At 60.7% G+C, this 26,610-nt stretch overlaps 3 protein-coding genes and 1 long non-coding RNA gene across 6 annotated transcripts; 2 read left to right on the top strand and 2 right to left on the bottom strand.

The window, feature by feature from the left end:
- The first annotated feature begins 1,441 nt into the window (after nt 1–1,441).
- On the top strand, nt 1,442–12,601 carry LOC135183795 (phosphatidylinositol 3,4,5-trisphosphate 5-phosphatase 2-like). The gene is made up of 27 exons (XM_064159001.1): nt 1,442–1,629; nt 2,810–2,873; nt 3,621–3,759; nt 3,844–3,994; nt 4,074–4,214; nt 4,359–4,446; nt 4,718–4,804; nt 5,050–5,157; nt 5,247–5,361; nt 5,515–5,621; nt 5,807–5,909; nt 6,853–7,049; nt 7,340–7,457; nt 7,567–7,663; nt 7,825–7,963; nt 8,077–8,176; nt 8,514–8,602; nt 8,846–8,927; nt 9,030–9,119; nt 9,221–9,343; nt 9,425–9,513; nt 9,662–9,749; nt 9,985–10,140; nt 10,765–10,846; nt 10,929–11,445; nt 11,705–11,820; nt 12,085–12,601. The coding sequence occupies exons 1-27, from the start codon at nt 1,493–1,495 to the stop codon at nt 12,146–12,148; spliced, it is 3,387 nt and encodes a 1,128-aa protein (XP_064015071.1). The 5' UTR covers nt 1,442–1,492; the 3' UTR covers nt 12,149–12,601.
- On the bottom strand, nt 3,502–12,588 carry LOC135183796 (uncharacterized). Of its 2 annotated transcripts, XR_010305724.1 has the most exons (7): nt 12,552–12,588; nt 12,176–12,306; nt 11,290–11,387; nt 9,979–10,104; nt 9,692–9,833; nt 7,916–8,139; nt 3,502–5,648 (listed from the first exon to the last, which is right to left on the bottom strand). It is a non-coding gene; the product is annotated as an uncharacterized LOC135183796 (long non-coding RNA). The 2 variants fall into 2 exon arrangements; XR_010305725.1 differs by lacking the exon at nt 11,290–11,387.
- A 5,079-nt stretch (nt 12,602–17,680) lies between the features above and the next one.
- On the top strand, nt 17,681–19,602 carry P2RY4 (pyrimidinergic receptor P2Y4). The gene has a single exon (XM_064159722.1). It carries the CDS (start codon nt 17,681–17,683, stop codon nt 18,815–18,817), a length of 1,137 nt encoding a protein of 378 aa, XP_064015792.1. The 3' UTR covers nt 18,818–19,602.
- An 880-nt stretch (nt 19,603–20,482) lies between these two features.
- Nucleotides 20,483–26,518, bottom strand: LOC135183797 (diacylglycerol O-acyltransferase 2-like). 2 transcript variants are annotated; one of them, XM_064159003.1, is made up of 8 exons: nt 24,903–26,518; nt 23,221–23,349; nt 23,032–23,139; nt 22,759–22,829; nt 22,469–22,673; nt 21,658–21,832; nt 21,376–21,578; nt 20,483–21,226 (listed from the first exon to the last, which is right to left on the bottom strand). In XM_064159003.1, the coding sequence occupies exons 1-8, from the start codon at nt 24,940–24,942 to the stop codon at nt 21,072–21,074; spliced, it is 1,086 nt and encodes a 361-aa protein (XP_064015073.1). In that variant the 5' UTR covers nt 24,943–26,518; the 3' UTR covers nt 20,483–21,071. The 2 variants fall into 2 exon arrangements, with proteins under 2 accessions (XP_064015073.1, XP_064015074.1); XM_064159004.1 differs by lacking the exon at nt 24,903–26,518 and having other exon boundaries at nt 23,247–23,912.
- Nucleotides 26,519–26,610: the final 92 nt, after the last annotated feature.

The raw sequence follows: 26,610 nt of genomic DNA on the forward strand, positions 1-26,610 counted from the left end.
GGCTGGGGAGGGTCCTGGAGCACAGCCCTGTGAGGAGAGGCTGAGGGAGCTGGGGGTGTGCAGCCTGCAGCAGAGGAGGCTCAGGGCAGAGCTCTTTGCTGGCTACAACTTCCTGAAGGGAGGCTGTAGCCAGGTGGGGTTGGGCTCTGCTGCCTCCCTTCTGGAGGTGTTGAAGCAAAGCCTGGATGAGGCACTTAGTGGTCTGGTTGATTGGCTAGGGCTGGGTGCTAGGTTGGGCTGGATGAGTTTGGAGGTCTCTTCCAACCTGAGTGATTCTATGACACCCCTTGACACCCCTTTGTGTGAGCCCTTGAACCCCAATTCCCTTCTAGGTGAGGCATATATGGGGTGCCATTAATGTCATTGTGAGCACCTGGTTCTCTCTATGCCTGCACATCTCCATCCTCACACAGCTGGCAGCAAATGGCAGAACTCAGCCCCGATGTGCACATCAAGGTCCCCAGGAGACCTCCAACCAGTGCCCAGCACTACCCCCAGAACGTTTCGGGGGCTTGCTGCCGTCTCACATCGCCTGACAGTCCCTTCTCTTGGGGTCTTGCCCACGGAGCAGAGCTCAGCACCCCCACCGCCCTGAGCCTGCAGGGAAGAGCAGTTGCCCTGCTCCAGGGCTGCTCCTGCTCGCACCGCGCCGTGCTCAGCCCCGCATGGCCGCTGCCTTCCCCCGGTGGCGGGGCTGGAGCGGGAGGAGGAGCGAGGAGGCAGGTCCCGGCAGCGGGGAGAGCAGAGCAGAGGAGGAGGAAGAGCGTGGCGGCCGCCGCCGTGCCGAGCCGCACAGCCCAACCCCGGCACCGGGGAGCGGGGACTTGGGCGTGGGCTCTGTCTGACGCCACGCTGCCCCCGCGGCGGGCAGCGTGTGACGGGTAGCACTGCCAGTGTACCGTCGAGGCGCCGCTGCTGCTCGGCTACGCCCCAAAAGCTCAGCTCCCTGCCCACAACACCCTGCAAGAGCCCCGGGAGCCCTAGACTGCATCTGCGAGGGACGGTGAGTGTGCTGGGCAAGGTCTGCCCTCCCCCCGTGCCACCAGGGCACCAGCGTGGCCTGTTCTTGCCATGCCGGGGTGGTGGCCTCGGGGCCGGTGCAGCAGCATGGGGGGATTACCCCATGGGAGAAGTCTCTTTGCTGATGTGCTCCCCTCTGCCTCCATGCACCCTGCAGGCTGGAGCCCCCCACGATGAGGAACATCTGGACGCCCAGCATCCCCCAGCTGCACCCCTGGTCCTGCTGCTGCCACGCCACCTGGTCACGAGGCACCCAGTGCCCGTGAGCATCACCTCAGTGGCTGTACACCATCCCCTGGGACCTGCAGCCAGCAACTCCTGTGGGCACCAAGGGGCTGATCCTGCCACACTGCTCCCACCTTTGCCTTCAGACTCCCGCCGTGTGCCAGGCATTGGCTGGTGTCTGCTGCTGAGCCCCGATATGGGGCTGGAGCAGTGACAGGGCACAGCTGGTGTCCCACCGCTTTGGAGGATGGCAGCAGCAAGCTGGTACCACCGGGACATCAGCCGGGTGGTGGCAGAGGAGCTGCTGGCCAAGGCTGGACGGGATGGCTGCTTCCTGGTGCGGGACAGCGAGTCGGTCGCTGGGGCATATGCCCTCTGTCTGCTGTGAGTCACCTGCCTGGCATCTGCTTATGGCTTCTGTCTCTTGTCCCTTGCGGGGGTCCCTCTGTCCCTCTTCCCGCTCTAGGCACAGCAATCCTGGCCCTAGCCCTTGCGCTAGAGGTGCCAGAGCTTCATGGGGATGCTGGGGGGTGAGCAGGGTGCCAACGGTCTGGCCATGGGGGTTTTGGGTGATCCCTAAGCCAGACGGGTAGAAAGCTCCCTGTTCTCGGGAGCGGGCAGAATCCTGGGCCAGCAGCCCTGCCCAGCAGCGGGGTTACTGAAGGCAGAACCTGGAATCCAGGGCACACCAAGCTGTTTTGGGCTGCCCGCCATCCCGTCCCCGAGCGTGGGAGTGCAGGAGGCTGACTCTGCATCACCCTCCCTCTTCGAAAACAAACATCCTCCTCCCTCCAGCCCCCAGCGCGGCCGCATCCGGGCCGCAGCGCCAGCTCCTAACGTCTCGGCTGCCGGGATGAGAGCTGCGTCCCACTCCATCCTTGGGACCCTTCATCCCCACCCCGTGCCTGGAACCAGGCTTACAGCCTCTGAGAGCATTGCTGCTCGGACTGCCCTCACCCCTCCCCTGCTGCCAGCACCCCTCACTGCCTGCAGCCCTCCTTGCTGCCCTTCCTGCTCCGGACCGGCATGTCTGCAGCAGGGCGGTGTCGGGGTGGGTTTGGCAGGATGCCTCCCCTTTCCTCCAGCTGGCCTGGCCCCACGCAAGGAATACATGACAAATACATACTGCTGAGGGGCACGGGGGAGCGTGGGACACTGCCAGGTTCACTGGCAGCCCCAGCTTTGCCAGACATCCCAGCACTAAGTCAGGCTGATACCAGACAGGATGGTGGTATGAGCGGGGATGCACCACCTCAAAGTGAGCGAGACTATGATATTGTGGCTACCCAAAGCCCCTCACTGCCACGTGGAGACACGGGGCTGTAGGTCCCCTAGAAATTCTGGTGGGGATATGGCTCAACCCCTGGCATGCCATGGCCCTGCTTTGGCAGTGCCCACTGCAGACAGGTCACTGTGCATCCTGTCCCTGAACAAGTGTGGTCAGAGCTCTGAGTGATGCAGTTCCTCTCTCTGCAGAGAAGATGGGCATTGGCGTGAGGGCTGGGTGCTGGGCATCCCCTCGGCTCTGCCAGGGTGTCACGGGGGACCCTCTGCTCCCTTCTAGGTTCCAGCGGCACGTCCACACCTACCGAATCCTCCCCGATGACGAGGGGCTGCTCTCTGTCCAGGTAAGGGCAAGCAGAGGGTGCCCAGAAGCTGTTTGCCACTGGGATGCACTCCTTGCTCTGGCTAATGCTGCTGGGTGCTGTGCCAGGGGGAGCATTGGCTTCGAGCCAGGCTGTGGGCAGGATGCAGATGTGAAGGGGCAGGGAGATGATGTCTGCCTGCCCTCCCTGACACACCAGCACCGCGAGCAACCCGTGTGGTTTGATTTTCACATGAGCTGCCTGTAGCACCCAGCACCACAGGATGTGAGCACTTTACAGCCACCCCAGCAGCATGGAGCTGTCTGGGATGGCTGCTTCCTCACCAGCCCTGCCAGGATGGCACAGGAAAACACTTGTCTCTGCCACCATCCATTGACCCCACCTGGCCTCATGGCCCAAGCCATACCACATCTGTCCTGGCCAGCAGCTCAGTCTCACTTCCCCTCTTCAGTGTCACTTCACAGTTTCTCCCAGTACCCAGCTCCCTGCGGCTGCCCTTTCTAGCTCCCCTAAAAAGAACACCTAGAGGGTCCCTGGGTGTCATGCCTATCAGCTGCATGAAGCATGTGTCTCCACACTCCTCTCTTTGCTCAGCTGGGACTGGGGGGGGAGCTCCCCCATGAAGCTGGCATCCAGCTGGAAGTGGCTTGCCATGAGCACATTTCGGGGGACAGACCCACTCGACACGGCAAGCTGGTTCACTGCCAGGGCACACAAAGCTGGCAGAGATGGGGATGTGATGATGCTTCCACTTCTCTGCCTCTCCAGACCATTCAGGGCATCCAGGCCAAGTGCTTCCGAACTCTACCTGACCTGATTGGTGCCTACCAGCAGCCCAACAACGGGCTGGTGACACCTCTGCTCTACCCAGTGCACCGGGCAAGGCAAGCGGCCGATGAGGACTCAGGTGAGCTGGGGGCCATGCCGGGGGCTGAGCCGGGCTGGGAGCGGGGAGGGGGATCACACTGACCTGATGATCTTCTGCCCGCAGATGGGGAGGACGGCCGAGGTGGTGGGCATGTGGCAAGCACAGCCCTGGCTGGTGCAGGCAGCACGGGCACATGGCTCAGTGCTCCCGTGGCCAGCCGGACCCACATCTCGCAGCAGCTGCACCAGAGGCTGCAGGAGCAGGTCCGCAGCAGGTAACACGCCTCAGGTTGATGGAGGTGATGGGGTGGGCATGGCTGGGGATCTTTCCAAAGAGGCTCACCCCACTTGCAGCCCAGCCAGTGACTTCATGGGCTTCATGGCCGAGTACCTGAACCACCACCTGCAGTTGGACCTGGAGGCGCTTCGCCACGGGCACCCGCAGCTGCGGCACCTCAGCACCGCACTCGTCACTGCTTGCCGGGCACTGCACAGGCGAGTGGCCCAGGAGCGGTGGGGCTGGAAGGGGAACAGCCCCTGAGCCGCCCACCTTGTCCCCCTCCCCTTCGTGGTGGCTGAGCATCACCCACCAAAGCTCAGGAGATGCCAGGTCTCACCCAGTCCTCCTATTCTCTGCAGTGAGATCGACTTTACGCTGGTGGGTCTAGAGACTCTGGCCAGGGTGTTTGACCCTCCTGTGTCCCCTCGTAGCCCAGTCAGGGAGCAGGTGAGCCCCACAGGATCACCACAGCCCCCAGCTGCTTTTGGGTGCCACATCATCATTGGGTGCAACTGGTCTCGGGGGGAAGGTGGTCAGGGCAGTTTCTGTACTTGTTGGCACCTAAAGGTGCTGCTGGTAGTCCCTGGGTACTGCCTGTGCTGGAGTCTCTGCAGCTGGCAGAGGGGACTTGGCTCCCTGTGGCTTGGGGAGCCAGAGCCACTGGCCCACCAGTGTGGTGCTAGCATGCTGCTCCCAAAACATCTGTCCTTACCCTCAGGGTCTCCTAACCAGCGATCCAGACCTGGAGCTGCTCCTCAACAAGATATCTGCTGTCAACCATCTCCTCTCTTCTCTGGAGAAAAAGGTGTCTGACCCCACACTGATGCCAGGCCAGGGAAGCAGCTGGCTGCAGGGGGAGGCATGGCCACTGCTAACCACAGCTGCTGCCAAGCTCTGCTGGCACCCTGGGCTGGGGAACCTTACTCTGCTCCAGCAAACCCTTCACTTAGATTAAACCCTTCAGAAAAGCAAGGTGCTGGTGGTGGCTCAAGGTTCCCAGAGTTCCCTCTTATCCCAGTGCTCCAAGACCAGTGCCCATGTCTCTGGCAGGTGCTGAAGTCACTGCAGGAAACTGTATCGAGGCACAACTTGGTACTGCCCAGTGTGGCAGCAGCCCCTCCACCTGCTGCCAAGCCCTTGGCTAAGCAGAGCTTTGAGGTGAGGACAGGAGGCACAAGAGGACCCTGGCATCACGGCTTGGGCAGGGCAGGCAGGGCACAACCTGGGGCCCACGTCTCTGTCTGCAGGTGAAGATGGGCAAGTCGCAGCGGGCAGCCCTGACGGTGGATGTGGAGGCAGGCACGGTGGCCATCAGCAAGAGGGGTGGCGGGTCCCCGGAGGAGACCATCCCACAGGACAGAAGTAAGAGGCTGCTGACCCCCTTCACTGTCTGTGGGGTTCCCTGGCACAAGCCTGATGGGTTGCAGACCTGGTTGCACCCCCACCCCCCATCTCTGCTGGCCCCCGTGGCAGGACGGGGATGCCACTGATGCCCCCTTCTTACCCCGTGTTCAGTCCTGCAGCTGATCAAATACCAGAGCATGCAAAGCAAGGTGAGGCTGGTGTACAACCGGGAGCTGCAGAAGAGCCTGAGCAGAGACTTCGTCTTCACCAGTGCACGGGTAAGGGGCACTGGCTGGGCTTCCTGCCTGCCCTGGGGGGATGGAGAGCCCCTATGGAGCACTGCAGCAAACGAGTCAGCTCAGGGCTGAGATCACCCCTGCCAACTGGCTCCTAGGGCTCACGTCCTCCTGATCCTACCCCCAGCACCTTCCTGAGCCCCTAAGACACTTGCATTGCCCTGCAGAAGCGAGAGGCCTTTTGCCAGCTGCTGCAGCTGATGAGGATCCAGCACTCCAACCTGGATGAGCCTGACCTCATCTCAGTGTACGTGGGGACGTGGAACATGGGTAAGGTTGCATTTGCCTGGGAGGCTATTCTGGCTCATGAGCCTAGGTGGGTTTGGGCAAGTGCAGCTGGAGGCAGCTGCCCCAGGAAACATGAGGTCCAAGATAAACCTTCATGGGAGAAAGAGGCTGGAGAAGGCCCTGACATGGCCACTTTTGGATTTATCTGTCCCATTGTGATGTCCTCAGTGGCTGCCAAGTGCTGAGGTAGTAGGAGGGTTTCTGGTTGCAGCATCATCCTTCTGGGATGGCCATAGGTTAACCACGGGGCTGGCATAGCCAGCAGGACAAGGGAGGTTATTCTGCCCTGTACTCAGCACTGCTCAGGCCACACTTTGAGTCCTGTGTCCAGTTCTGAGCCCCTCAATTCAAGAGAGATGTTGAGATACTGGAACATGTCCAGAGAAGGGCAGCAAGGCTGGGGAGGGGCCTGGAGCACAGCCCTGTGAGGAGAGGCTGAGGGAGCTGGGGGTGTGCAGCCTGCAGAAGAGGAGGCTCAGGGCAGAGCTCATTGCTGTCTGCAGCTCCCTGAAGGGAGGCTGTAGCCAGGTGGGGTTGGGCTCTGCTGCCAGGCAAGCAGCAACAGAACAAGGGGACACAATCTCAAGTTGTGGCAGGGGAGGTCTAGGATGGATGTTAGGAGGGAGTTGTTGTCAGAGAGAGTGATTGGCATTGGAATGGGCTGCCCAGGGAGGTGGTGGAACCACCGTCCCTGGAGGTGTTGAAGCCAAGCCTGGCTGGGGCACTTAGTGCCATGGACTGGTTGATTGGTCAGGGCTGGGTGCTAGGTTGGACTGGATGAGCTTGGAGGTCTCTTCCAACCTGCTTGATTCTATGATTCCCATCCCAGCATCTCCTGCAGATGGGTAGGGTCTGGGGCTGGAGAGGAGCTGAGGAGCCTGGCATGCTGGCACCCCCTCAGTGGCTCACTGTGCCCTGCCTGCAGGCAGCACACCACCGCCCCGCTCCCTCGCCTCCTGGCTGACCTCGAGGGGCCTGGGGCGCACGCAGGATGAGACCACCTCCTGCATCCCCCACGACATCTACGTCATCGGCACCCAGGAGAACTCCCTGGGCGATCGCGAGTGGGTTGAGTTCCTCTGCGCGTCTCTGAAGACCCTGATGGCCATCGACTACCGAGTGGTAACGGCAGGGGGCAGCCTGCACCGCTCTGCCTGAGGTGCCACCCGCTGCTGGGCAGGCTGCAGATGTGCCCCAGCAGCCTCAGGGAGCTGGTTACCATCAGCCACCACCCTGCAGCTCTTACCTCTGAACCCAAGGTCCTCTCCCACTCCACGTTCAGCCCTGACAACCACTCAGGGAGTGCCCGCCCCAAGAGCCACCATTCAGGGAGGGGTTGGCTGAATATGCTGCTTGGCTGTGGGGTGGTACTGAGTGGGGAGCAGGCAGAGCCATTCCCTGTCCTCCTGCAGGTTGCCCTACAATGTCTCTGGAGCATCAAGATCGTGGTGCTGGTGAAGCCTGAGCACGAGCGGCGCATCAGCCACGTCCACACCTCCAGCGTCAAAACTGGCATCGCCAACACACTGGGTGGGCATGGGGATGGGGTGGGAGGGTGCCCCAGAGGGAGGGGGCAGCCTGAGAGCCATCCCAGGACCACTGGAACCCCTGGAGTTTAGTACCTGGCACATCCTTTCAGGGAACAAGGGAGCTGTGGGTGTCTCCTTCCTCTTCAACGGGACCTCCTTTGGCTTTGTCAACTGTCACCTGGCCTCTGGCAGTGAGAAGACCCACAGGTGACAGGGGGCTGGGGAGGACGGGGCTGCCCTGGGGCAGGTGGGTGTCCTGGGGGTGTGGAGGAGCCCTGGGCCTCTGTCCCCCTCCTGTCCCCTACCTGGCAGGGGCAGAGTGAGCTGCCCCCCGGGGTGGCTCACGGGTGCTGCGTTATCTCCCCAAGACGTAACCAGAACTACAGCGACATCCTGCGCCTGCTGGTGCTGGGGGACAAGCAGCTCGGGGGCTTTGACCTCACCCTGCGCTTCACTCACCTCTTCTGGTTCGGGGACCTCAACTACCGCCTGGAGATGGACGTGCAGGTAGGACCCCGTGGGCACTGTGGCCGGGGATGGTGGCACGCTGGTGGCAACGCTGGTGTAGCTGCAGGGGGACGAGGAGCCAGGGCTCTCCGTGCCTTCCTCTCCTGGCACAGGACATCCTTGCTCATATCACCAAGAAGGAGTTTGAAGCCCTCCTGGCTGTGGACCAGCTGAACCTGGAGCGGGAGAAGAACAAAGTGTTCCTGCGATTCAGTGAGTGTGTGGGCAAGGACACAGCTCCCCCCCACTGAGATAGCAACACCCAGGGTCCCCACAGATGTTGCCCTGTGTCACCTCCAGCTGTGCCCTGTCCTGGTGCAGCCCTGCACAGGGCGCCCAAAGCCTGGTCCTTGCTGTGCCCCATGCAGCCCCTCTGAGGCATGGGTCCATGGGCTCTGTACTCCAAGAGCATGCAAACATGAGGACAGGTGGAAGTGGCCAGGGGTGCCAGCTGTTGTTGTGTGCTCCTGATGAGGACCGTGACATCCCATGTCTGTGGGGACAGGAAGGGACACTGGCTCCTGTGCCACCTCTCTCTCTTGGTCCCCAGGTGAGGCTGACATCTCCTTCCCACCCACGTACCGCTATGAGCGGGGCTCCCGGGACAGCTACGTGTGGCAGAAGTTCAAGCCCACGGGGGTGAGTTCCTGCAGCCTGCTCCCAAGCTGCAGGACACTGCAGAGGGGCAGGGGTGGTGGGCATGGATGGTGCCAGGTGGGGCTGCAGGACACTGTGGAGGGACAGGGGTGGTGGACGTGGATGGTGCCAGGTGGGGCTGCATGGTGATGCAGGAGGGAGCTCATTTTTGGGGGCGCTGGGTTGCTATTCTGGGCTGTGGGGAGCCAGCTGTGAGGGGCACTGAGGCCACCTCCCCATTTCCAGGTGAGGATCAGTGTCCCCTCATGGTGTGACCGTGTCCTGTGGAAGTCACACCCGGAGACCCATGTGGTCTGTAATTCCTATGGTGAGTGAGAACTCAGGACTGTGGGCACTGTGGGGTGCCCACTGCTGCCCAGTACCCCAGGACTTGGGGACCATCACCCAGCTGCCTTCCCCCACTACCCAGGCTGCACTGATGACATCGTGACCAGCGACCACTCGCCTGTCTTTGCCACCTTTGAAGTGGGAGTGACATCGCAGTTTGTGCCCAAGAAAGGTAAGGGTTTGGGGTCTGTCACTCCCAGTACCTGGCTTGGTGCAGTTCCCGGGTGTGGGTTCTCAGCTGGCACACAGCAACCTGCTGGTACCTGCCTGCAGCTCCTGTATCCGAGCCCGGCCCCGAGCCGCTGGCCTGCATCGAGTGGGAGAGTGTGGAGGTGATCGTGAAAACCACCAGCCGCAGCAAGTGCTACATCGAGTTTCACTCCTACTGCCTGGAGGGTGAGGTGGCCCTGGGCTGCTGCGGGTGTCCACCAACACCAGCTGCAGCCGTGCCCACGTTTTTCCTTCCCTCCCCCGCAGAGGCTCAGCGGAGCGGGGACAACACCTCCCAGAGCTGTGACATCCCTGGCTTCCTCAGGCTGGGCTGGGCTGCAAAGCATCTGCCTGTGGTATTGCCCACCCCCATCCTTCAAGCATCCTCCTTTCTCTTCCCCATCCTTCCTGCTGGCTCCATATCCTGAGCCTCATCATCCCCCACCCAAGAAAGAGCCACCCCTGTGCCAACCTATCCCGTAGCATCCCTCTTTCCTCCTGCAGCTGAACCCCATCCTGCCAGACCTGGAGTACCTGGGAGACCAGCACCTGCTCCTCAGCATCAAGGGAGTGGACAGCTGCGAGTCCTATGGTGTGTGCAGGATGGTGATGTGGGGGCCACTGCTGTGGCATGGGGGGCTGCCAAGCATTGCCCCCACAGGGCTTAGGTGACAGCCTGTTGGATGCAAGGTTTTGCAGCTGAAGCTTTGTCAAAGGGACCCTGGCACCCACCCGGCTTTGGGGTGCTGCTGCCACCTGTGAGTGGCCTTGCTTGCCCCCCCACAGCTGCCCTCGGGGGCTGACACAGCCACGTGCTGTACCTGCAGGTGAGTGCTGCATCGCAATGAGGTCCATGATTGGCAGCATGGCCCAGCAGTTTGAGACCTTCCTCTTCCACCGTGGCGAGGAGACAGGCTCCATCCGTGGCTGGATGAAGGTCCGGGTCCCTAAAGACAGACGCAGCACCCGTGAGAGGCTCTATGGTAAATGTGGCCACATGCCAGCCCCTCCCCATCACCCTGGGCACGGGAACTCGGGGACATCTTGGGCAGGAGAGCTGCCCGTGCCCACACTGCCCTCCTGAGGCGCCAGAGCACGTCCAAAGAAGAGCAGCAAAGCTGGTGAGGGTTCTAGAGTCATGTGAGCAGTGGCTGAGGGAACTTGGGGGTGTTCTGCATGGAGAAAAGGAAGCTGAGGGGAGACCTCACTGCTCCCTACAACTCCCTGAGAGGAGGCTGGAGTGAGGTGTGGGTAGGTCTCTTCTCCCAAGCAGCAAGCAATAGGATAAGAGGAAATGGCCCTAAGTTGTGCCAGGGGAGGTCTAGGCTGGATGTCAGGAGGCATTTCTTGCCAGAGAGTGATTGGCATTGGAATGGGCTGCCCAGGGAGGTGGTGGAGTCGCTGTGGCTGGAAGTGTTCAGGCAAAGCCTGGCTGGGGCACTTAGTGCCATGGTCTGGTTGACTGGCCAGGGCTGGGTGCTAGGTTGGGCTGGATGAACTTGGAGGTCTCTTCCAACCTGCTTGATTCTATGATTCTGTGACCCTGGGCATGGGCAGGGGCCATGTGGGTCACAGTGGGGAGAGGCCAGACTGTGGTGCCTTTGCAGAGTGGATCAGCTTCGAGGAGGAGGATGCTGAGCCAGCAGCAGACAGCCCAACGTGCCCCAAGCCACCCCTGCAGCCCCCCAGGTACCCCAGCTGGGCTCAGCCCCACCACAAGCCTCAGCTGTGGGGTGGTTCTGAGCCTGATGCTCCCTGCTGTGCTTTGCAGGAGCCGTCCCCGCAGCCTCCCTGAGCCGGCTGCCGGCTACACCAACCCTGCCTACTTCATCTTTGAGGGGATCCCCAACACGTGGCTGCCACACCCTGGTGCTGGTGATGCCCATGACAAGCGGGCAAGGAGCCCAGCCAGGGACCAGCAGCACTTGAGCCCACTTGGAGCATGGGTCCCTTCATCCCCAGAAGAGCAGGGTCGTGGCCAGCCTCACTGTGTGCCAGGACACTTGTCCCAAGAGCATCTGCTCAGCCCTCCCAGTGTGGGCCAGCAGAAGAGACCCAGATCAGCCATCCTGGCAAGGGACACAGCGGGGCTGGGTGACTGCTCGCTGACAGCACTGCACATGGCCACTTACCTGAGCCAGCTGGACCAGTTGTCACCAGATCGTGGAGGGGACAGCCAGAAGACTCTGCTGTGCCAGACTCGCAGTGCCCTGGGGCTACCCCCGCGGCCCTGCCGGGAGGTACCGAGGCGTCCACTGGATGCTCACCAGCGTGGCCACCCTGGAGAGGTACCACTGTGGCCCCTTGTGGAGCTCAGCCAAAGGGGACTGGGGAGCTCAGAGAGGGCAAGGGACCTGCTTTTGGCCATTAGGCCACCAGCAGATGTGAAGTTCCATCCCCATGGCAGTGCCCAGCCTGATGGAGCTCCCACTGCATGGACAGTAGGATATAGTGGAAGGCTGAGGAGCAGCAAGGTGCCCTGCTCACGAGGGATGAGGACTTCATGGCTCTGTTGTGACACTGCTGGTATGTGCCCTTGTTCTCCAGGGGCTCTGTGGCAGGAGTGAGTGGTCCCACGATGTCAGCAGAGGCGTGGGCCAACTTGGCTGGCAGCAGAAGGAGGAGGAGCTGCAGAAGCATGGCTGGGAACACCTGGAGATCAGGTACCCCCAGGAGCTGGGAAAAGGGAGCACCCTGCAGGCCAGTTCCTGTGGCCTCGGGGTCACTGGCAGAGACCCACACCCCAGGTGGGAGGACAAGTGAGGTGGGGATATGTCAGAGCAGGCACCACATCTCCATGGGTGCCCCAGGGCCACGTGGGCTCCTCTCACCTCGGTGACTTGGTCCCCTTCACCTTATGTGCAGAGATGTCACAGAGCAGGGCTGGCTGGGGCAGGCAGCTCAACCCATCCCTGGTTCATCCACAGCAAGCCTGGTGAGGGCACCACCGTGAGCCTGCCACGGAGACCTGACCTTGGACCCAGCACCTGAAGTGCCTATCTCTGCCCCAGCACTCACCTTTGCTCTCCTCCCTGGAGCTCCTGGGCAGGGGCAGGCAGACACCCAGGACTGGACCTATCAGCCACGCTCCAAGTTTGACCTCACGGGACAGCAGCTCAGTTGGAAAGTCTCAGGAGGCTCCTGTGGCCCTGGGGATGGACACTTTTCAGGTCTTGCCACCTGTCTTCACCCTCCCTTCCCAAAGTGGTGGAAGGACCATGCTGGCCTCTCCAACAAGGAGAGATGGGGGACACGGGAGGTGTTGAAGTCCCTTGGGAAGTGAAGACTGCTGAGTGCTTTGGACTTTGAGGCTCAGCCTCTTCTGGAAGCTCTCATGCAGTCTGCAAGGGCACACTGGTTTCTGTGGCCAGCCCAGCCCCATGGCCCCACGTACCTTCAGCCTCACCAGCTGCTCCCTCCTCCCTGGGCTCGGCCCTGGTGGGACAATGTTCCAAAGGACTTCTACAGTGGACTCTCCTGAGGCTGTGGCACCAGTTCCATGTGAGGTGCTTCTTGCTATCCCCATACAGAAGAAAGCCTCAGAAACATTGGGGTGCCTGTGTCCAGTGCCTGGTTCTGTGCAAGGGAGGGCAAGGAGGGAGTGTGCCAAGCTGAGCTGAGCCAGGCAAGCCAGATAAAGAGAGCACCAGGTCCTGGTGGCCTGGCTGCTGCAGGGGCATTGCTGCCCAATATCCCCATTTCTTCAGGGACCCCAAAATCCCCAATCTATGACACTGCCCTTGCCTGGTGTCTCAAGAGGCTCCTACTCAGAGCAGGGCTGGCTCTGCCATCGGTGGCACAGTTGTGGCACAGTCACCCTGTGGACAATGCTGGCTCTTCCTGCTCAGCCCTGCACGCTTGGGGTTCCCCTCCACGGCTAAGCACCCCCAGGCTGTTGCCAAACCAGCCACCCAGCCCTTCGTGCCTCTGCGTCCTCCAGGCTGCCCCTCTCCTGATGACAGTGCCCCAAGGGGTGCAACCGTTTGTCACCAGTGTGTCACCTGCTCGTGGCGATGCCGACGTGCTGGCACAGCACCCATCCTTTGCCCGCCTGCATGCACAACAAAGGGGTTAAATCTGGCCAGACACAGCTCTGCGGCGGCAGGAACACGCAGTCCCCTTCCAAAACGCGAGGACACCCCGACCTGGCAGAGCCACAGCTGCTGCGACGTCCAAGGTTTTGGGCACACTATGCCCAGGCTGGCCTCAAGGTGGCAGTGGCCACCTTTGTCCCCAGGATTGCCCCACAGGGCTTGGGTGCCAGCAGGGCTCAGGGTGCGGGCACTGCCGGGACTCGCATGGCCCCAGGTGGGCAGGGAGGTTGCCCTGAGGTGGGCAAAGAGCCCCGGTCCCCATGGGCACGGGGCTGCGGTCCTCGTGGCTGAGAACTGACGGCTCTCACGGCTGAGGGACCGTGGTCTCCGTGAGTAAGGGGCAGCGGTGCCCGTGGCCACAGGTCTTTGGCCAGCAGGGGAATGGGTTGCGACCCCAGGGGTGAAGCCCACGCGTCCCATGCCCAGGGGTCTGCTGCAGGGGCCGTAGGTGGCCCGAAGCCCTGGAGGGTGAGAGGCGGGAGAGCGGCAGGGCAGAGCCCTGCGGGCAGCCCCGGGGCAGGGACACACATGCCTCCACCTCTGCCCGCCTCCAGCCCTGCCTCTCCCGGGCACTTTGCTCCCGGCGGTGGGAGCGCGGGCACACGGCCGGGCACGGCGGAGGGCAGCCCACAGCCCCTGCAGCATGGCCCCCAGCGCTGCGGAGTGCTCCTCGTGGGTGCCCTGCTCCTGAGAGCCACCCCAGCCCAGGACCTCAGGTGAGCCAGGGCAGACCGTGCTTGGCGGAGAGCAGAAGCTGGGGTGGCCGTGCCACGGCCATGCAGAGCCAGCTGGGCTCTGGGCGGCCTTGTGGGGAGCAGCTTTGGCCCCTCAAGAGATAGGGGTTGGGATCCCCAGGGCTGGATGGGTGTGGGGGGTCCGGGTCAGCCAGTTCTCCCCTATGCTTCCCCCATGCTCAAATCCAACGTGCATCCTCGTCCCTCACATGCCACTGCCTTCTTCCATCGTCGAGGACCTTCATCCTTCCCGGTGTGGCCACCTCCTCTCCACCCCCCAGATCACCAGGGAGAAGCTGACCTGTAGGCTCCTGCCCTTCCCAGGTAGGTTGGAGGGGCAGGGACAGCAAATCCAAGGCTGAAAGGAAACTCTCACCTTCCACCTTGCTGGAAAGTGGGGTCACTTTGAAGCAGGGGACGTGGAAGGAAGCACCCAACCCTGTGGCATCCCTGGGGAGGAGGCACCAGTCCCCCGGGCAGTGCAGGCAGATCGTGCCTTGGCTGCTCTTGCAGACAAAGGCAAGGATCAAAACAAAATTAGGTCACAGTCCCCTTGTGCCGGGGCTTTGGCTGCACGAACCACGTGGGGATTAGGGACAAGGGTCCTTCTGCAGGGTGGTTTGCATAATTTCTCCTTGTTTTGCAATTTCCGAGAGCTTAGGCGAGAAGAAAAGCTCTGCTCCCCCTCCCGCTCCGAGAGGCAGCTCGGCCCAGGCTCACCCAGCGCCCTGTCCCTCAGAGTCTCCTCGCTCTCCTTCCAGATCCACTCTGATGCCCCCCTCTGCACAGCTCCTGCCTGCCACACCGCTGTCCCTGGCTCCCCGGCCACCCGTTCCGTCCTGCCAGCGGGCAGGACTTTGGCTCTGGGGCAGAGTCTGCCTCTGGCGGCGCTGCCCCCTCATTCATTTCATTGGTGTCTTTCCAACATCCCCAGAAATCCCCAGGGCAGGAAGCCTTGGCCAGCTGCTGGGAGACCCTGGGCTAGCGCTGGCCTCTGGCTACCACTGGGAACACCACATTCCCAGAGAGCAAAGGGTGAGTTCAGCTGGGCACAGCCGTGGGGCCAGGAGCCAGGGCAGAGCTCCTGCTCCCGTGGCAAAGAGCCCAGGGCAGCATGTGACCTCCCAGTACCTGGTCCCGTGGCTGGCCCGTGCCCCTTTCCATGGGTGGATGGCCATGCAGGACCCCTCACCACTTAGCTCACAGGCACCATCCCAGGTGCTTGCCAAGGGCAAGGGATTCCCTAGCACCACATCCCTTGTGCATCCACACAACTGGCAGGACAGGAGCAAGCATCACATCCCCAGCTCCATGTCCTCTTCCTGCAATGCCCTCCAACTCCTGCTCCAGCAGCAAGTCCAAACGCTTGGCTCAGACCTCACCATAGCTGCAGACAGTCCCTCTTTGAAAAGTCCACACCGGAGAGGCTGTGGCCAGTGAAAGCCTTGCTGGGAATGGCAGAGTAGGAACAGTCCTGGTGGTAACGTGTCCTCTGGGTGGACTGGTGGCAATCAGTAACTGAAAGCACTGATCTTGATTGTGACTAAGATGAAGAAGCAGGAAGTCTGTCCAGATAAAGCTTGCCAAGTGTCATCTCCTTTTGCAATGTTCTTTTTAAGCTTAGGAATGGTTAAATCATGCTGCTGAGCACTGCCCACGCTCAGGCTTTGCCTGCTGCCAGAAGCTGTGTACCTGTGCTCTGCTCCGAGCAGCCTGGCACCACAGTGCTGCTCTGGCTTCTTCCTCATGCATTTCTCACACCAGGTTATTACTTTTCATTTACTGACTTCCTATCTTACTTGTTTGTTGACTCATGTCATGGGCATTGGCTTTGGTCACTGAACCATGCAGCATCTCCGGTCTGGCCAGACTCAAGGCTTCATGCTCACTTGCACTAGGAGGTTGGAAGAGAAAAACAAATCCCCTGGTGCTTCATGTCCTCAGCAGCATCACAGCTTGGGGAGATGCAGCTTCTGAGCTGGGACCAGCATGAGCAGCAGAGCACCCCATGGGACCATTGCTCAGAGGCTCAAGTTTTCCTAACAGCTGCTTTTTGGTTCTAGAAGACAGAGCAAGTTCTTCACACTGTTAATATTTGATCAGGACCTGCCTGTTGCTCTCTGAACTCGTCTCTGTAATAAATCCAGGCTGCTGCTTGCACCATCAGACACTGCAGAGGGTGGCTGATATCAGCCCAAAGCTGTGGCTCAGCCCAGAACTCAAACAGACAGTGTGGAGGAGCTGGTCCCACAGCCACCTGCCTGCCCATCTCCCAGCTGATTCATTTATGATCATCTCTGTAAACACAGAGATGTCTCTCCAGGTGAGGCTCTGCAGGGAGAAGATGGATGGCAGTTCAGCTGACCTCATGGATACACACTATGGGATGCTCCTGCTAGTACTTGCCACAAGAAGCACATCTGGCAAAGGCAAGAGGACATTAGGAGGATGATGTTAAAGGAGCCAATCGATGAAGGAACCTGAAAGGACACAGCCTTTCACCCTGTACCACTGACACCAACATCCTGCTAACACTTACCTGCCTGAGCCCTCCTCCATTCCAATACACATGCACTCCTGGATGAGCTCTGGACCAACAGAAACTGGAGGCACAGGCAGTGTACCCTCCATCAGATACAGTTTTGGCTTCCCTTTCATCTCAGCTGACAGCATGGGAGATGCTCCTGCCCCCAGGTTACTCATGCTAGCATCTGTCCTTGTCAGCAGAAGCAGCTGCTCCAGTATTGCTTCACCAGGCGTGGTGGCAGGCATTGGAGGGGCCAAGACACGGGCAGCTTTTGCTGGTCCTTTTCTGGACACCACAAGGGTGGCAGCAGCTGCTTCTTCCCTCTGGAGGAGTGGACTCTGAACTTCAGACATCCTGAGAGGTGAACACTACCCTTTGGCAGCTTTCTCTCATTCCTCAGCCTTGTGGCTTGATGTGCCAGGAGGATTCTGATCCCAGCCTTTGATCCTAACCCTGTGAGAGGCAAAAAGTCCTCCTTGCCTTCAGAACTTGCACTATCCTGAGCAGGGCTTTGGCTCCAACGCAGCTCCTCTCCATAGGGATTAGATCATCCCTCTCCTACAGAGAATACCCAGCAGCTGGAGGCCCCTCACTGTCCACTCTCTCCCAAAGGCTCCTTTAGCAGCTCCCCAAGGATTTCTCCAGGCCATAACATTCCCCCAGACAAGCCTTTCTTCTCCTCCCGCCTTTCTTCTGTCAAGGAGTCCTCTGGGACGAGCAGCATTGTCAGGATGGTGCCAATTAGGCTGAGGCAGCTTCCAAGAGGCTGCGCTGGCAGCGGCCAGGGGCTGCTGTTGCTCATCAAGGTCTCATTGTTGGCCGCGCCGTGAGGCTGCTGCCCGGCGGGGCCGGCGCTGTCCTCTGTCCCAGGCACGCTTCCCGGGCTGGTGTCACTGCCTGCTCCTCAAAGGGTGATTAATGGGTGTCACCGCGGGGGCTGCGAAGGGGAGGATGTGTCGAGGCTCCCCTCGGCTCCCCGCAAAGGTCCCCAGCGCCGGAGCTGAGAAAAACCAGAGAGACATCAAAGCGGCCGGAGCTCCTGGAGGGGGGGAGAGGGGGCCCAAAGCTGGCATCTTTGGCTCCCGGCCACGCTTTGTGCCTGACAATGGCGGGGATCGACGGCTGATGTGCTTTTATTAACTGCTCCCCTAGGTCTGGCTCGGAGAACATGGCCACTTCTCCAGCGAGGACGTTCCCAGATGCCCTGTGGACAGCGACGTCGGCTCCCTGGCTAGGAGGGAACACCACGGCGGCGGCGGAGGAGGAGGAGGCAAAGTGCGTCTTCGACGAGGAGTTCAAGTTCATCCTGCTGCCCATCTCCTACAGCATCGTCTTCGTGGTGGGGCTGCCTCTCAATTTTTGGGCCCTGTGGATGTTCATCTCCAAAATGAGGCCCTGGAACGCCACCACCACCTACATGGTCAACTTGGCCATCTCCGACATGCTCTACGTCTTCTCCCTGCCCACCCTGGTCTATTACTACGCCGACCGCAACAATTGGCCTTTCGGGACGTGGCTCTGCAAGATCGTTCGCTTCCTCTTCTACGCCAACCTCTACAGCAGCATCCTCTTCCTCACCTGCATCAGCGTGCACCGCTACATGGGCATCTGCCACCCCATCCGCTCCCTGAAGTGGGTGAAGACCAAGCAGGCCCGCATCATCTGCGTGGCCGTCTGGCTCGTCGTCACCATCTGCCTCATCCCCAACCTCATCTTCGTCACCACCAGCTCCAAGGACAACAGCACCCTGTGCCACGACACCACCAAGCCTGAGGAATTTGACCACTACGTGCACTACAGCTCGTCCATCATGGCCCTCCTCTTTGGGCTCCCCTTCCTGGTGATCGCTGTGTGCTACTGCCTGATGGCCAAGACGCTCTGCAAGTCCAGCCTCTCCAGCCCCGGCCCCCGCATGCCCTCCTACAAGAAGCGCTCCATCAAGATGATCATTGTGGTGCTCACCGTCTTCGCCGTCTGCTTCGTGCCCTTCCACATCACCCGGACCTTGTACTACACTTCCCGCTACTTCCAAGCCGACTGCCAGACCCTCAACATCATCAACTTCACCTACAAGATCACTCGTCCCCTGGCCAGCATCAACAGCTGCCTCGACCCCATCTTGTACTTCATGATTGGGGACAAGTTCCGGGGGCGGCTGCGCCGTGGGCCGCTCCAGCGCCCCCGGCCCACGCCTCCCAGTGACCTTTCCTTGGTGTCCCCCTCCATGGACAACCTCTTGAGTGGCAGCCACACTGCTAGTGAGACCCGAGGGACAGGGACAGCACAGAGCAGAGGTCGATGCTGAGGGGTCAAAGGAGGTTCCAGTAACCTCGTCTCTAGTCTCCACGAGTCACAGTCCTGCTGGGCTCCACTGGGGCACCCTGGCACCCCCCAGCTCCCCAAACCAGACCTGTCCTCACACAGCCTCTGTGGGACAGAGACCACAGGGCTGAGGGCTGGTGGACTCAGGCACCCAGTGACAGAACAAGAGGACACAGCCTCAAACTGCAGCAGGGCAGGTTGAGGCTGGACATTCTTCACTGAAAGAGTGACTGGCATTGGAATGGGCTGCCCGGGGGAGGTGGCGGAGTCCCCATCCCTGGAGGTGTATAAGAGGAGGCTGCATGAGCCACTTAGTGCCACGGGTTAGTTAATTAGAAGGGTTAGGTGACAGGTTGGACTCGATGATCCTAAAGATCTCTTCCAACCTGGTTAATTCTGTGACTCTGTGACAGGAGGCTTGTTCCAGGGCTGCCCTGGTGCTGCGGGAGAGGTTGACAGGATACACCAGGACAGACTCTGGGTGCTCACGGGAATGGGCAGAATGCTGAGAAAGCCATTTCGGGGAGTCAAGCTGGTGTCCCAGCCCGGGGCACTGCTGGGGACACGCGTGGGGCTGGCAGGTGACTGAAGAGAAGGGTTCCTCCCTGGGCGTGCACAGCCCTTCCAGTCTGCTCCACAGCGGCGTGTGGGGACTGCAGCCAACCTGGGGCTGGAGCCAGCGCTGGGCTCCCCATGTACCTGGTGAAGGTTCTCAACGATGTCCCTTGGGAGAGGCAGGGAGGGACATGGCACAGAGCCCATGCTGCCCGTCACAGTAATAAAGCCTCTTCCCCTTTCTCTATCCTCGGGCTTGTTCCTCCCACAGCAGCAGGAAGAGGGACGAGATGCCCTAGATCCTTGCCCCAGAAAGCATTTGAGAGGAGGCAAAAGCCACCAGACACCTCAGCACCAGCCCTGGGGCAGGTGAGGATCGAGGAGCCGGAGCAGCGACACCCTTGGCGATGGGAGAGTCCCTGGGAATCTGCCTTTATGGGTGTTTGCTTCCCAAATGTTTACCCAGCCCTTTGTTTGACCAAGTGCCTGCGCAGAGAGCGGCAGACCAGAGATGGTTATCAGCGCTGTGGACTCTCCCACCACAGTTCGGGCAGGGATGGGACAGGGCTGTCCCCACCCCACAGACACCTGGGAGGGGCTGTCTTCCCCGAGTCCTGCCACCACATGCTTTAGGAAAGGGATGCCCACAGCATCCTCGGTGTGCCACCTCCCGGTCATGGTCCTGCCGCATCCCACTAGAAGCTGCCCAGGTCACACAGGGTGGGAAGGGGTTTCAACGATGCCACATCCCAGCCCCGCATCCCCATTCCACCAGACAGCGCCCAGAGAGCCACTCACTCACCACTGAGCCGAAATCAGAGAGAGGAGGAGATGTCCCACCGCAGCCCAGCTAACACGGGAAGAGCAGCTGCTGCCCCTTGCATCCTATTATAGCTGATGTGGCCCAGGTGGAGCCAGGAGCTGCTTGGTTGCACCTGAGCAGGGCAAGAGTTCCCACCAAGCATGGCCCTCGGAGATGAGGCTGCTAGGGAGGGCACACGGATGGGTGGCAGGGACATCTACCTATGTGGTGAGTGCAAGGACACAGCCACGGTGCCACCAACCCCCTTCCCCCAGCACACACAGGCAGCAGTGGGGGTATGTGGAAATCTGTATTGGGTACAGAGGCAGCAGCAAAGGCTCATCTGGGGCCAGACAGCACCTGCCCCTTGCCCAGGGCCACACAGTCCCAGTTGAGGCCATTTCCACAGGTCTCCACATCCAGGAGTGTCCTCCCTCCACCCCAGGAGGGGTGCCTCCCCAGCTCAGTCCCACTCACCATCGAGACACCACCTCAGAGAGCCCATCTCCTTCCCAACTCACATGACACCCCCCGTGCTCCTCAGCTCATGGTGTCCTGGTTATCTTGGGGGGACCGTGCCCATAACTGGCCCCCAGCCTCACACCAGCCACCCCCACATCCGCCCTGCATCCCTTAGGGACAGCTGTGTCACCCACAGCCCCTCCAAACCCTTTTCAAAGGGAACCCTTCCCCAGTCTCCCCTTCCCCTCGCTTCCTCCTCTCCTCCCACCTTCCACTCGGGATTTTTGGCTGGAGGAGCGGAGGGCTGGGAGCGGGGACCGTGCCCTGTGTGCCCCTCGCGATGAGCCAGCTCAAATCCCCACCCACAAGTGCCTGCTGCCCCTGTGAGCCAGGACGTGGCCGCCGGCGCCGGCCGGGCTCAGAGGATGTGCAGCTCGTCCGCCTCCAGCAGCCCGTACTTGGTCTTGTTCTCGTTGAAGAGCTGGAGCAGGGCGCGGATGTACAGCTCGTGGTACTTGTCCACCAGCTCACGGCTTGGGTTCTCCACCCGGGGCACCGTCACTGGTTTCCCAACTGCCGGGAGGGGAGGGAGGTCAGGCTGGTGGCAAGAGGATCTCCCCGGCTCAGCAGCCGAGTCTTGCCTTCCGACACCGCCCGCTGCGAGGTGTCCTCCTCCACCCCTCCGCCTCTGGGGCTCCTCTTTGCCCCCGGGAGGTGCTCACCCACGGTGGTGATGGGTCTGGCGTAGGGGAGGAAGCCCCGGGAGCGGACGGAGGTGAGGCCCCGCCCGTAGAAGACGCAGGGAGCAAAGCCTATCATCTTCTGAAAGCGGCGCTGCACGCTCCGCATCCAGCTGCCCTCCTCGAAGACCACCTGGCGGAAGAGGTCGTTCTCCCCGAAGGAGAAGGACGGGACGAGGTGGGCTCTGTGGAGGGACACGGCGGGTGGTGACCGGGCGCCGGGACCGCTGGCCCCTCAGGGCGGCGGCGGTGCCCGTGACCCACCCGTGACGCAGAGCCATGCGGACGAAGCCCTTGCGGTTCTTCAGGATGAGCGTAGTGACGCCCGGCCGGCAGGAGAGCGACTCGGCCGCGCCGCCGACCACGATGGCCACTGCGTTGCCGGTGCCCTTCTGGGACAGCAGGTAGCCGATGGCACGGCGTGTCACCGGGCACAGGCCTGGGGCAGAACAGACCACACTGCTGCCGGGGCACTGCCTGCCCGCGCAGCGCCCAGGGAGCCAGGGCCCTGCCAGGCGCCCCACGAGCGACAGTGGCTGGTGGCAGCGCCGGGGGACCATGGTGGGACTGTGCAAGGGCGCCCCCTGCTGGGGGGGACAGCTCCCAGGGAGGGGCCAAGGCTCCCTACGCTGCCAGGCTTGCGGGCTGGGTGCGGGCAGAGCGCAGACAAGGTGCAGGCAGGGCACGGGCAGAGCGCAGACAAGGTGAGGGCAGGGCACAGGCAGGGCACAGACAAGGCGCGGGCAGGGGGAGGGTGGAGCTCGGGCTGGGCACAGGCTGAGCATGAACCCTGCCCTGCCCACTCCTGGGGAGCACACAGGCTGTCAGTCGTGGGCTTGCCACAGATGGGGCCAGGGACCACCTGGAGCCCTGCCGCCCGTGGCCACTGTCCCCCTCCAGGCTCTGCCCCTCCATGGCAGCAGGCAGAGGTGGGCAGGAGTGGGGCAGGCAGAAGTGAGCAGGAATGGTGCAGGTAGAGGCGGGCAGAAGCAGGGCAGGGCAGCACTCAGCTCAAGCCATGACTGCAGGCTGCCCATGAGGGCAGGGTGGGCGGCAGCTGCCCACAGAAGCTCACCCCCGCTCATCAGGTACTCCCTGAAGATGGGCAGGCGGAAGTTGCCGGCCAGGGTGGCGAGGAAGGGCTGGATGCCTGGGAACATCTCACTGAAGCCTGTCGAGCCCGTGATGAAGTTGCAGAAGGCACCGACGCAGAGGATGCCGTGGGGGTGGGAGCCAATGATGTAGTTGTGGCTGGGGGACAGGTCATGTGTCTTCACGAGCTGTGGGGACAACGAGGGTGTGTTCCCTGTGGTACCCCTCACCACTGCCTGCATGAGCATCCCCATCCAGCTCCCCACAGCCTACCTTCACGGGGAAATAATCCCGAAAGTGCCTCCACACAGACCATCGCCGCAGGCACGGCAGCCTCCTGCCACCTGCCGACCAGGAGAGACCACAGGAGGTGATGCCTGCCTCGGCGGGCAGCAGGACCTGCTGCACCCCTCTTCCCCACTCCGGGTGATGGAAGAGGGGAAGAGCAGCTGGGATGTGGTGCCCCCCATTTGCCACGCAAAGGGCAGATCCCACAGCCCAGCCTGCTGCAAAGCTGGAGGGAGAGAAGGCTCTGCTCATCCTCACCTTTCTCCGGCGTGTCCCAGTCGAAGATGATCCAGGCCAGGTAGAGCGCAGAGATGGGCCAGAGGCTGGTGAACAGCAGGTAGATGAGGACCAGCAGGCTGACGATTCCTGTGGGAGCCAAGGAGTGGGGGTGGGGGGTGAGTGGGCATGCACCTGCCCCACCACGAACCCCCACAGCCTCCTACTCACCCAGCAGCAGGAAGCTGAGCACCCACTGCAGAACGGAGAGGAGCTGGAGCCAGGAGCGGATGTCTCGCTGCGAGGGCCAGGGCACTGCCAGCAGGGTGTGCAGGGCCTTCTGGATGCTGGCACGGCTGCCTGTGGGGAGGGACACGGGGCACAGCTCCCAGCCCAAAGCCAGCAAGGGTTGGGCAGACGCTGTCTCAGAGAGCTGGGGAGGTCCCAGGCTGGGAGTGCCCCTGGCTGCCAGGGCAGGGACATGGGGACAAGGCAGGATGGGAAGGATCACAGAACCATTTTGGTTGAAAGAGACCTTTAAGATTATCAAGTCCAACCACTAAATCAGCACTCCTGAGAAGCAGTGGTTGGGGGGAGGCTTATCTTCAGAACACTCATACGAGGAGGCTGCTCTGGGGCCAGCCCTGCTCTGAGCATCAATGGATCCAAGCACAGCAGCACATCGCACACCATGCTGAGCTCCCTGAGGGCCAGAACCTTTCCCACACCCTCCTCGGCAGGGCTCACAGACAACTCGGGCCTTTCACAGCTGGTGTAGTGTCTGCCCACCAGGGAGAGTCAAGGACAGTGGCCAGGGGCCGAGCCAGAGTGGCCAAGGGTAGCTGTCCCTGCTGATCATTGCCTCCCACGAGGTGTCCCACAGTTGCTCCACTCCCCCCCACCGCCCTCTTCCCTCCAGCTGACCTTAGTGAACCATTAACCACCCCAGGCTGGGCGCCAGGATCCAAACTCCACTCACAGCCCCATCTCTCCTGCCCAGAACCAGCCCATGGTGCCAGTCCCACCAGCATGCTGCTTCTGACCAAAGGAGCACCCCTCCAGCCACTGCCACAAGGACAGCAAGCTGTGTCAGCTCTTCACTCACAAAAGCCTTGTGTTCTTGGGGAAAAACAAAACCACAACAGATCAGTGTGCTGGCCAGAGAGAGATGCTCAGGGTGAGACAGGAGCAGACCTGTCCCCGTGGCTGTCTGGCATGGGGACCCTCAGGTTAGGGGTTAACCACTAAATCCCAGTTTGGGTGTGTGGTTGAGGTTCAAATCATGAACGATACAACTGAAATAAACCAAAGAGGCCATCACCAGCACTGAAGACCTCCCCTCCCTCTCCCCTCTGCCTTCAGCCATCCCTCCTGCCCCTCACACACACCCAGCAAGGAATCCCCACAAGCCCAGCCCTGCTCTTAACTTCCCAAAGCCCTATTTTTTTCCCCCTAGAGAAGCTACAGAGCTCAGCCCAGCAAATTTGTGCCTCCCAAACAGGAGCTTTTTTTAATTCCCTTTTCCATGCCCCCCCCCCAAAATGTTCCACGAGCATCCAGACCACAGATAGAAGATGAAGAAACTCGCTGGGCTCTGCTGCCAGCCCCATCCACAGCCACAGGAGCCTCTACAAACCCAGAAATTGGGGCTGCACCTCCCAGGGCAGGGAGGAAAGACCAAGGAGGATTTGCAGCACTCTGGAGCGTGTTGTGGGGGTAACATTACAGAGTGCATTGTCAGACATTTCATCCCTGTTGAGCAACTCCTCTTTTCCCCAAATTGCTCCCAACACCTCCCTTTCCCCTAAGCAGTCTCAAGCGAACAGACAATAGTGACAACCAACGCTAATTGCCCGGCCAGCTCCTTGCCAGAGCATCAGAAACCATTCAAAGAGGCTTTGGAAATCTCTTACCACTAAGGTTTTGGGAGCAGGCTGCAATGATTGTTTTCATGGCGGCAAGGAGCAGCTGTGTGCCAGAGCTCAGTTCAGCAGGTTAAGAGGAGTTTGGAAATCGCAGAGGGCGACTGATTGTGTATCCAGCTGCTCTACCCAGCTGAGCCAAAGGACACTGTCCACTTCAGAGGGGAGCAGGCCTGCCCCCGGCCCGGCCTGCAGAGCAAGAAGAGCTGAAGATCCTTGGGAGGATGAGGAGCTGAGGAGGGCCAGATGTTGAGTGGTGAGGAGCTGCCGTCGCGAGGGGCAGCTGCCGCTCTGTGGAGAGGCACCGCTGCTGGCACCGGTGGGGACTCTGCCGGTGACACCTTCCCCCAGAATGGTACTGTCCACACTCTGGGTATTTCACAAACCACTGTCCATGCTCTATCAGTGTGACTGCTTGCCAGAGATACCCAAAAGCCTCATCCTGAAACTCCTGCTCCACACGGAACACCGCCCACCTGTCCCAGAGGCCAGCACCATCCCCTCCTCTTCCACCCTGAAGAGCAGCACCGGGGTAGGCTAGCCCAGGGTATAGTCTGGAAAGGACTGAGGGGAAAAAAACACATGAGAAGGAAAGAAAAGCAGCACAGAAGTAGCAGAAGCAGTCCTGAGCTGGGGCTTCATGCCAACAGCTGAAGGAAGAGTAAGTATCTGCAGGAATGAATGCACTAGTACCTCTTCAGAAGTACTGGACAGAAGAGCTGGCAAACATCAAGCAGGAGAGGGATCAATACATGTGCAGGGCTGGAACAGGCTGCCCAGAGAGCTTCTGGAGCAATTCAAAACCCACCTGGATGTCTTCCTGTGTGACCTGCCCTAGGTGCTCCTACTCTGGCAGGGTGGTTGGACTGGATGATCTCAGGAGGTCCCTTCCAACCCCTAACTTTCTGTGCTGTGTGGTGGTAAAGTAAAAAACGTGTTTCACACCCCAAACATCTCATAATCTCCTGTTGTAGATTGTGGAGATTCAGAATCTAGAAGAAAAGACCCAGCACCATCATTCACCACTGCCTACAGCTTCTCAGACGTAGGTGAGTCAATAAAACAGAACCCATCTCAGCTCTCCTGCTGGCCCCTCAGCTGTGCCCAAATCAGAATCGTGATTGGAAAAGGCCTTCAAGATCACTGAATCTGATCACTCTCTGCCAAGCCTGGTGCTAACCTATGTCCCTTGGCACCACATCCCTGTGCCTTTTCAATACCTCTAGGCATGGGAGTTCAGCCACCTCCCTGGGAAGCCTGTTCCAGTGTCTGAGAACCCTTTCTCTCAAGAATTTCCTTCTAATATGCATCTTAAATATCCCCTAATGCAACTTGAAGCTGTTTCCTTTTGCCCTGTCACTTGCTACTTGGGAGAAGAGACTGAGCCCCACCTGGCTCCAATCTCCTTTCAGGGAGCTGCGCAGAGTGAGAGGTCTTCCCTCAGGCTCCTTTTCTCCAGGCTACACAAGCCCAGTTCCCTCAGGCACTCCTCACAAGACTTGTGCTGCTGACCCTTCACCAGCTGTGCTGCCCTGCTTTGGATCCGCTCCAGCATCTCAGTGTCCTTGATGTAGTGAAGGCCCCAAAACCGAGCCCAGTATTCAAGGGGTGGCACAGCTGAGGAGCCTCAGCTGAAAGAACTGTCCATCTGCCATTCCCTCTTTCCCATCCCCAACTCCTTTGGCTGCTGGAAATCAGC

The sequence above is a fragment of the Pogoniulus pusillus genome, chromosome 19 (genome assembly GCF_015220805.1).
Source record: "Pogoniulus pusillus isolate bPogPus1 chromosome 19, bPogPus1.pri, whole genome shotgun sequence".
Taxonomy (NCBI): Eukaryota; Metazoa; Chordata; class Aves; order Piciformes; family Lybiidae; genus Pogoniulus; species Pogoniulus pusillus.

What these genes read in the sequence shown, in the direction of transcription:
- LOC135183795 (XM_064159001.1), top strand. Translation starts at nt 1,493, where the DNA reads ATGGCAGCAGCAAGCTGGTACCACCGGGACATCAGCCGGGTGGTGGCA. An exon ending in GCATATGCCCTCTGTCTGCT is followed by an intron (nt 1,630 to 2,809) that starts GTGAGTCACCTG and finishes GCTCCCTTCTAG; the next exon opens with GTTCCAGCGGCACGTCCACA. An exon ending in CTGCAAAGCATCTGCCTGTG is followed by an intron (nt 9,514 to 9,661) that starts GTATTGCCCACC and finishes TTCCTCCTGCAG; the next exon opens with CTGAACCCCATCCTGCCAGA.
- LOC135183797 (XM_064159004.1), bottom strand. Translation starts at nt 23,472, where the DNA reads ATGTCCCTGCCCTGGCAGCCAGGGGCACTCCCAGCCTGGGACCTCCCC. An exon ending in CAGCTCCTCTCCGTTCTGCA is followed by an intron (nt 23,140 to 23,246) that starts GTGGGTGCTCAG and finishes TGGCTCCCACAG; the next exon opens with GAATCGTCAGCCTGCTGGTC. An exon ending in GGAGTACCTGATGAGCGGGG is followed by an intron (nt 21,833 to 22,468) that starts GTGAGCTTCTGT and finishes GTTCTGCCCCAG; the next exon opens with GCCTGTGCCCGGTGACACGC.
- P2RY4 (XM_064159722.1), top strand. Translation starts at nt 17,681, where the DNA reads ATGGCCACTTCTCCAGCGAGGACGTTCCCAGATGCCCTGTGGACAGCG.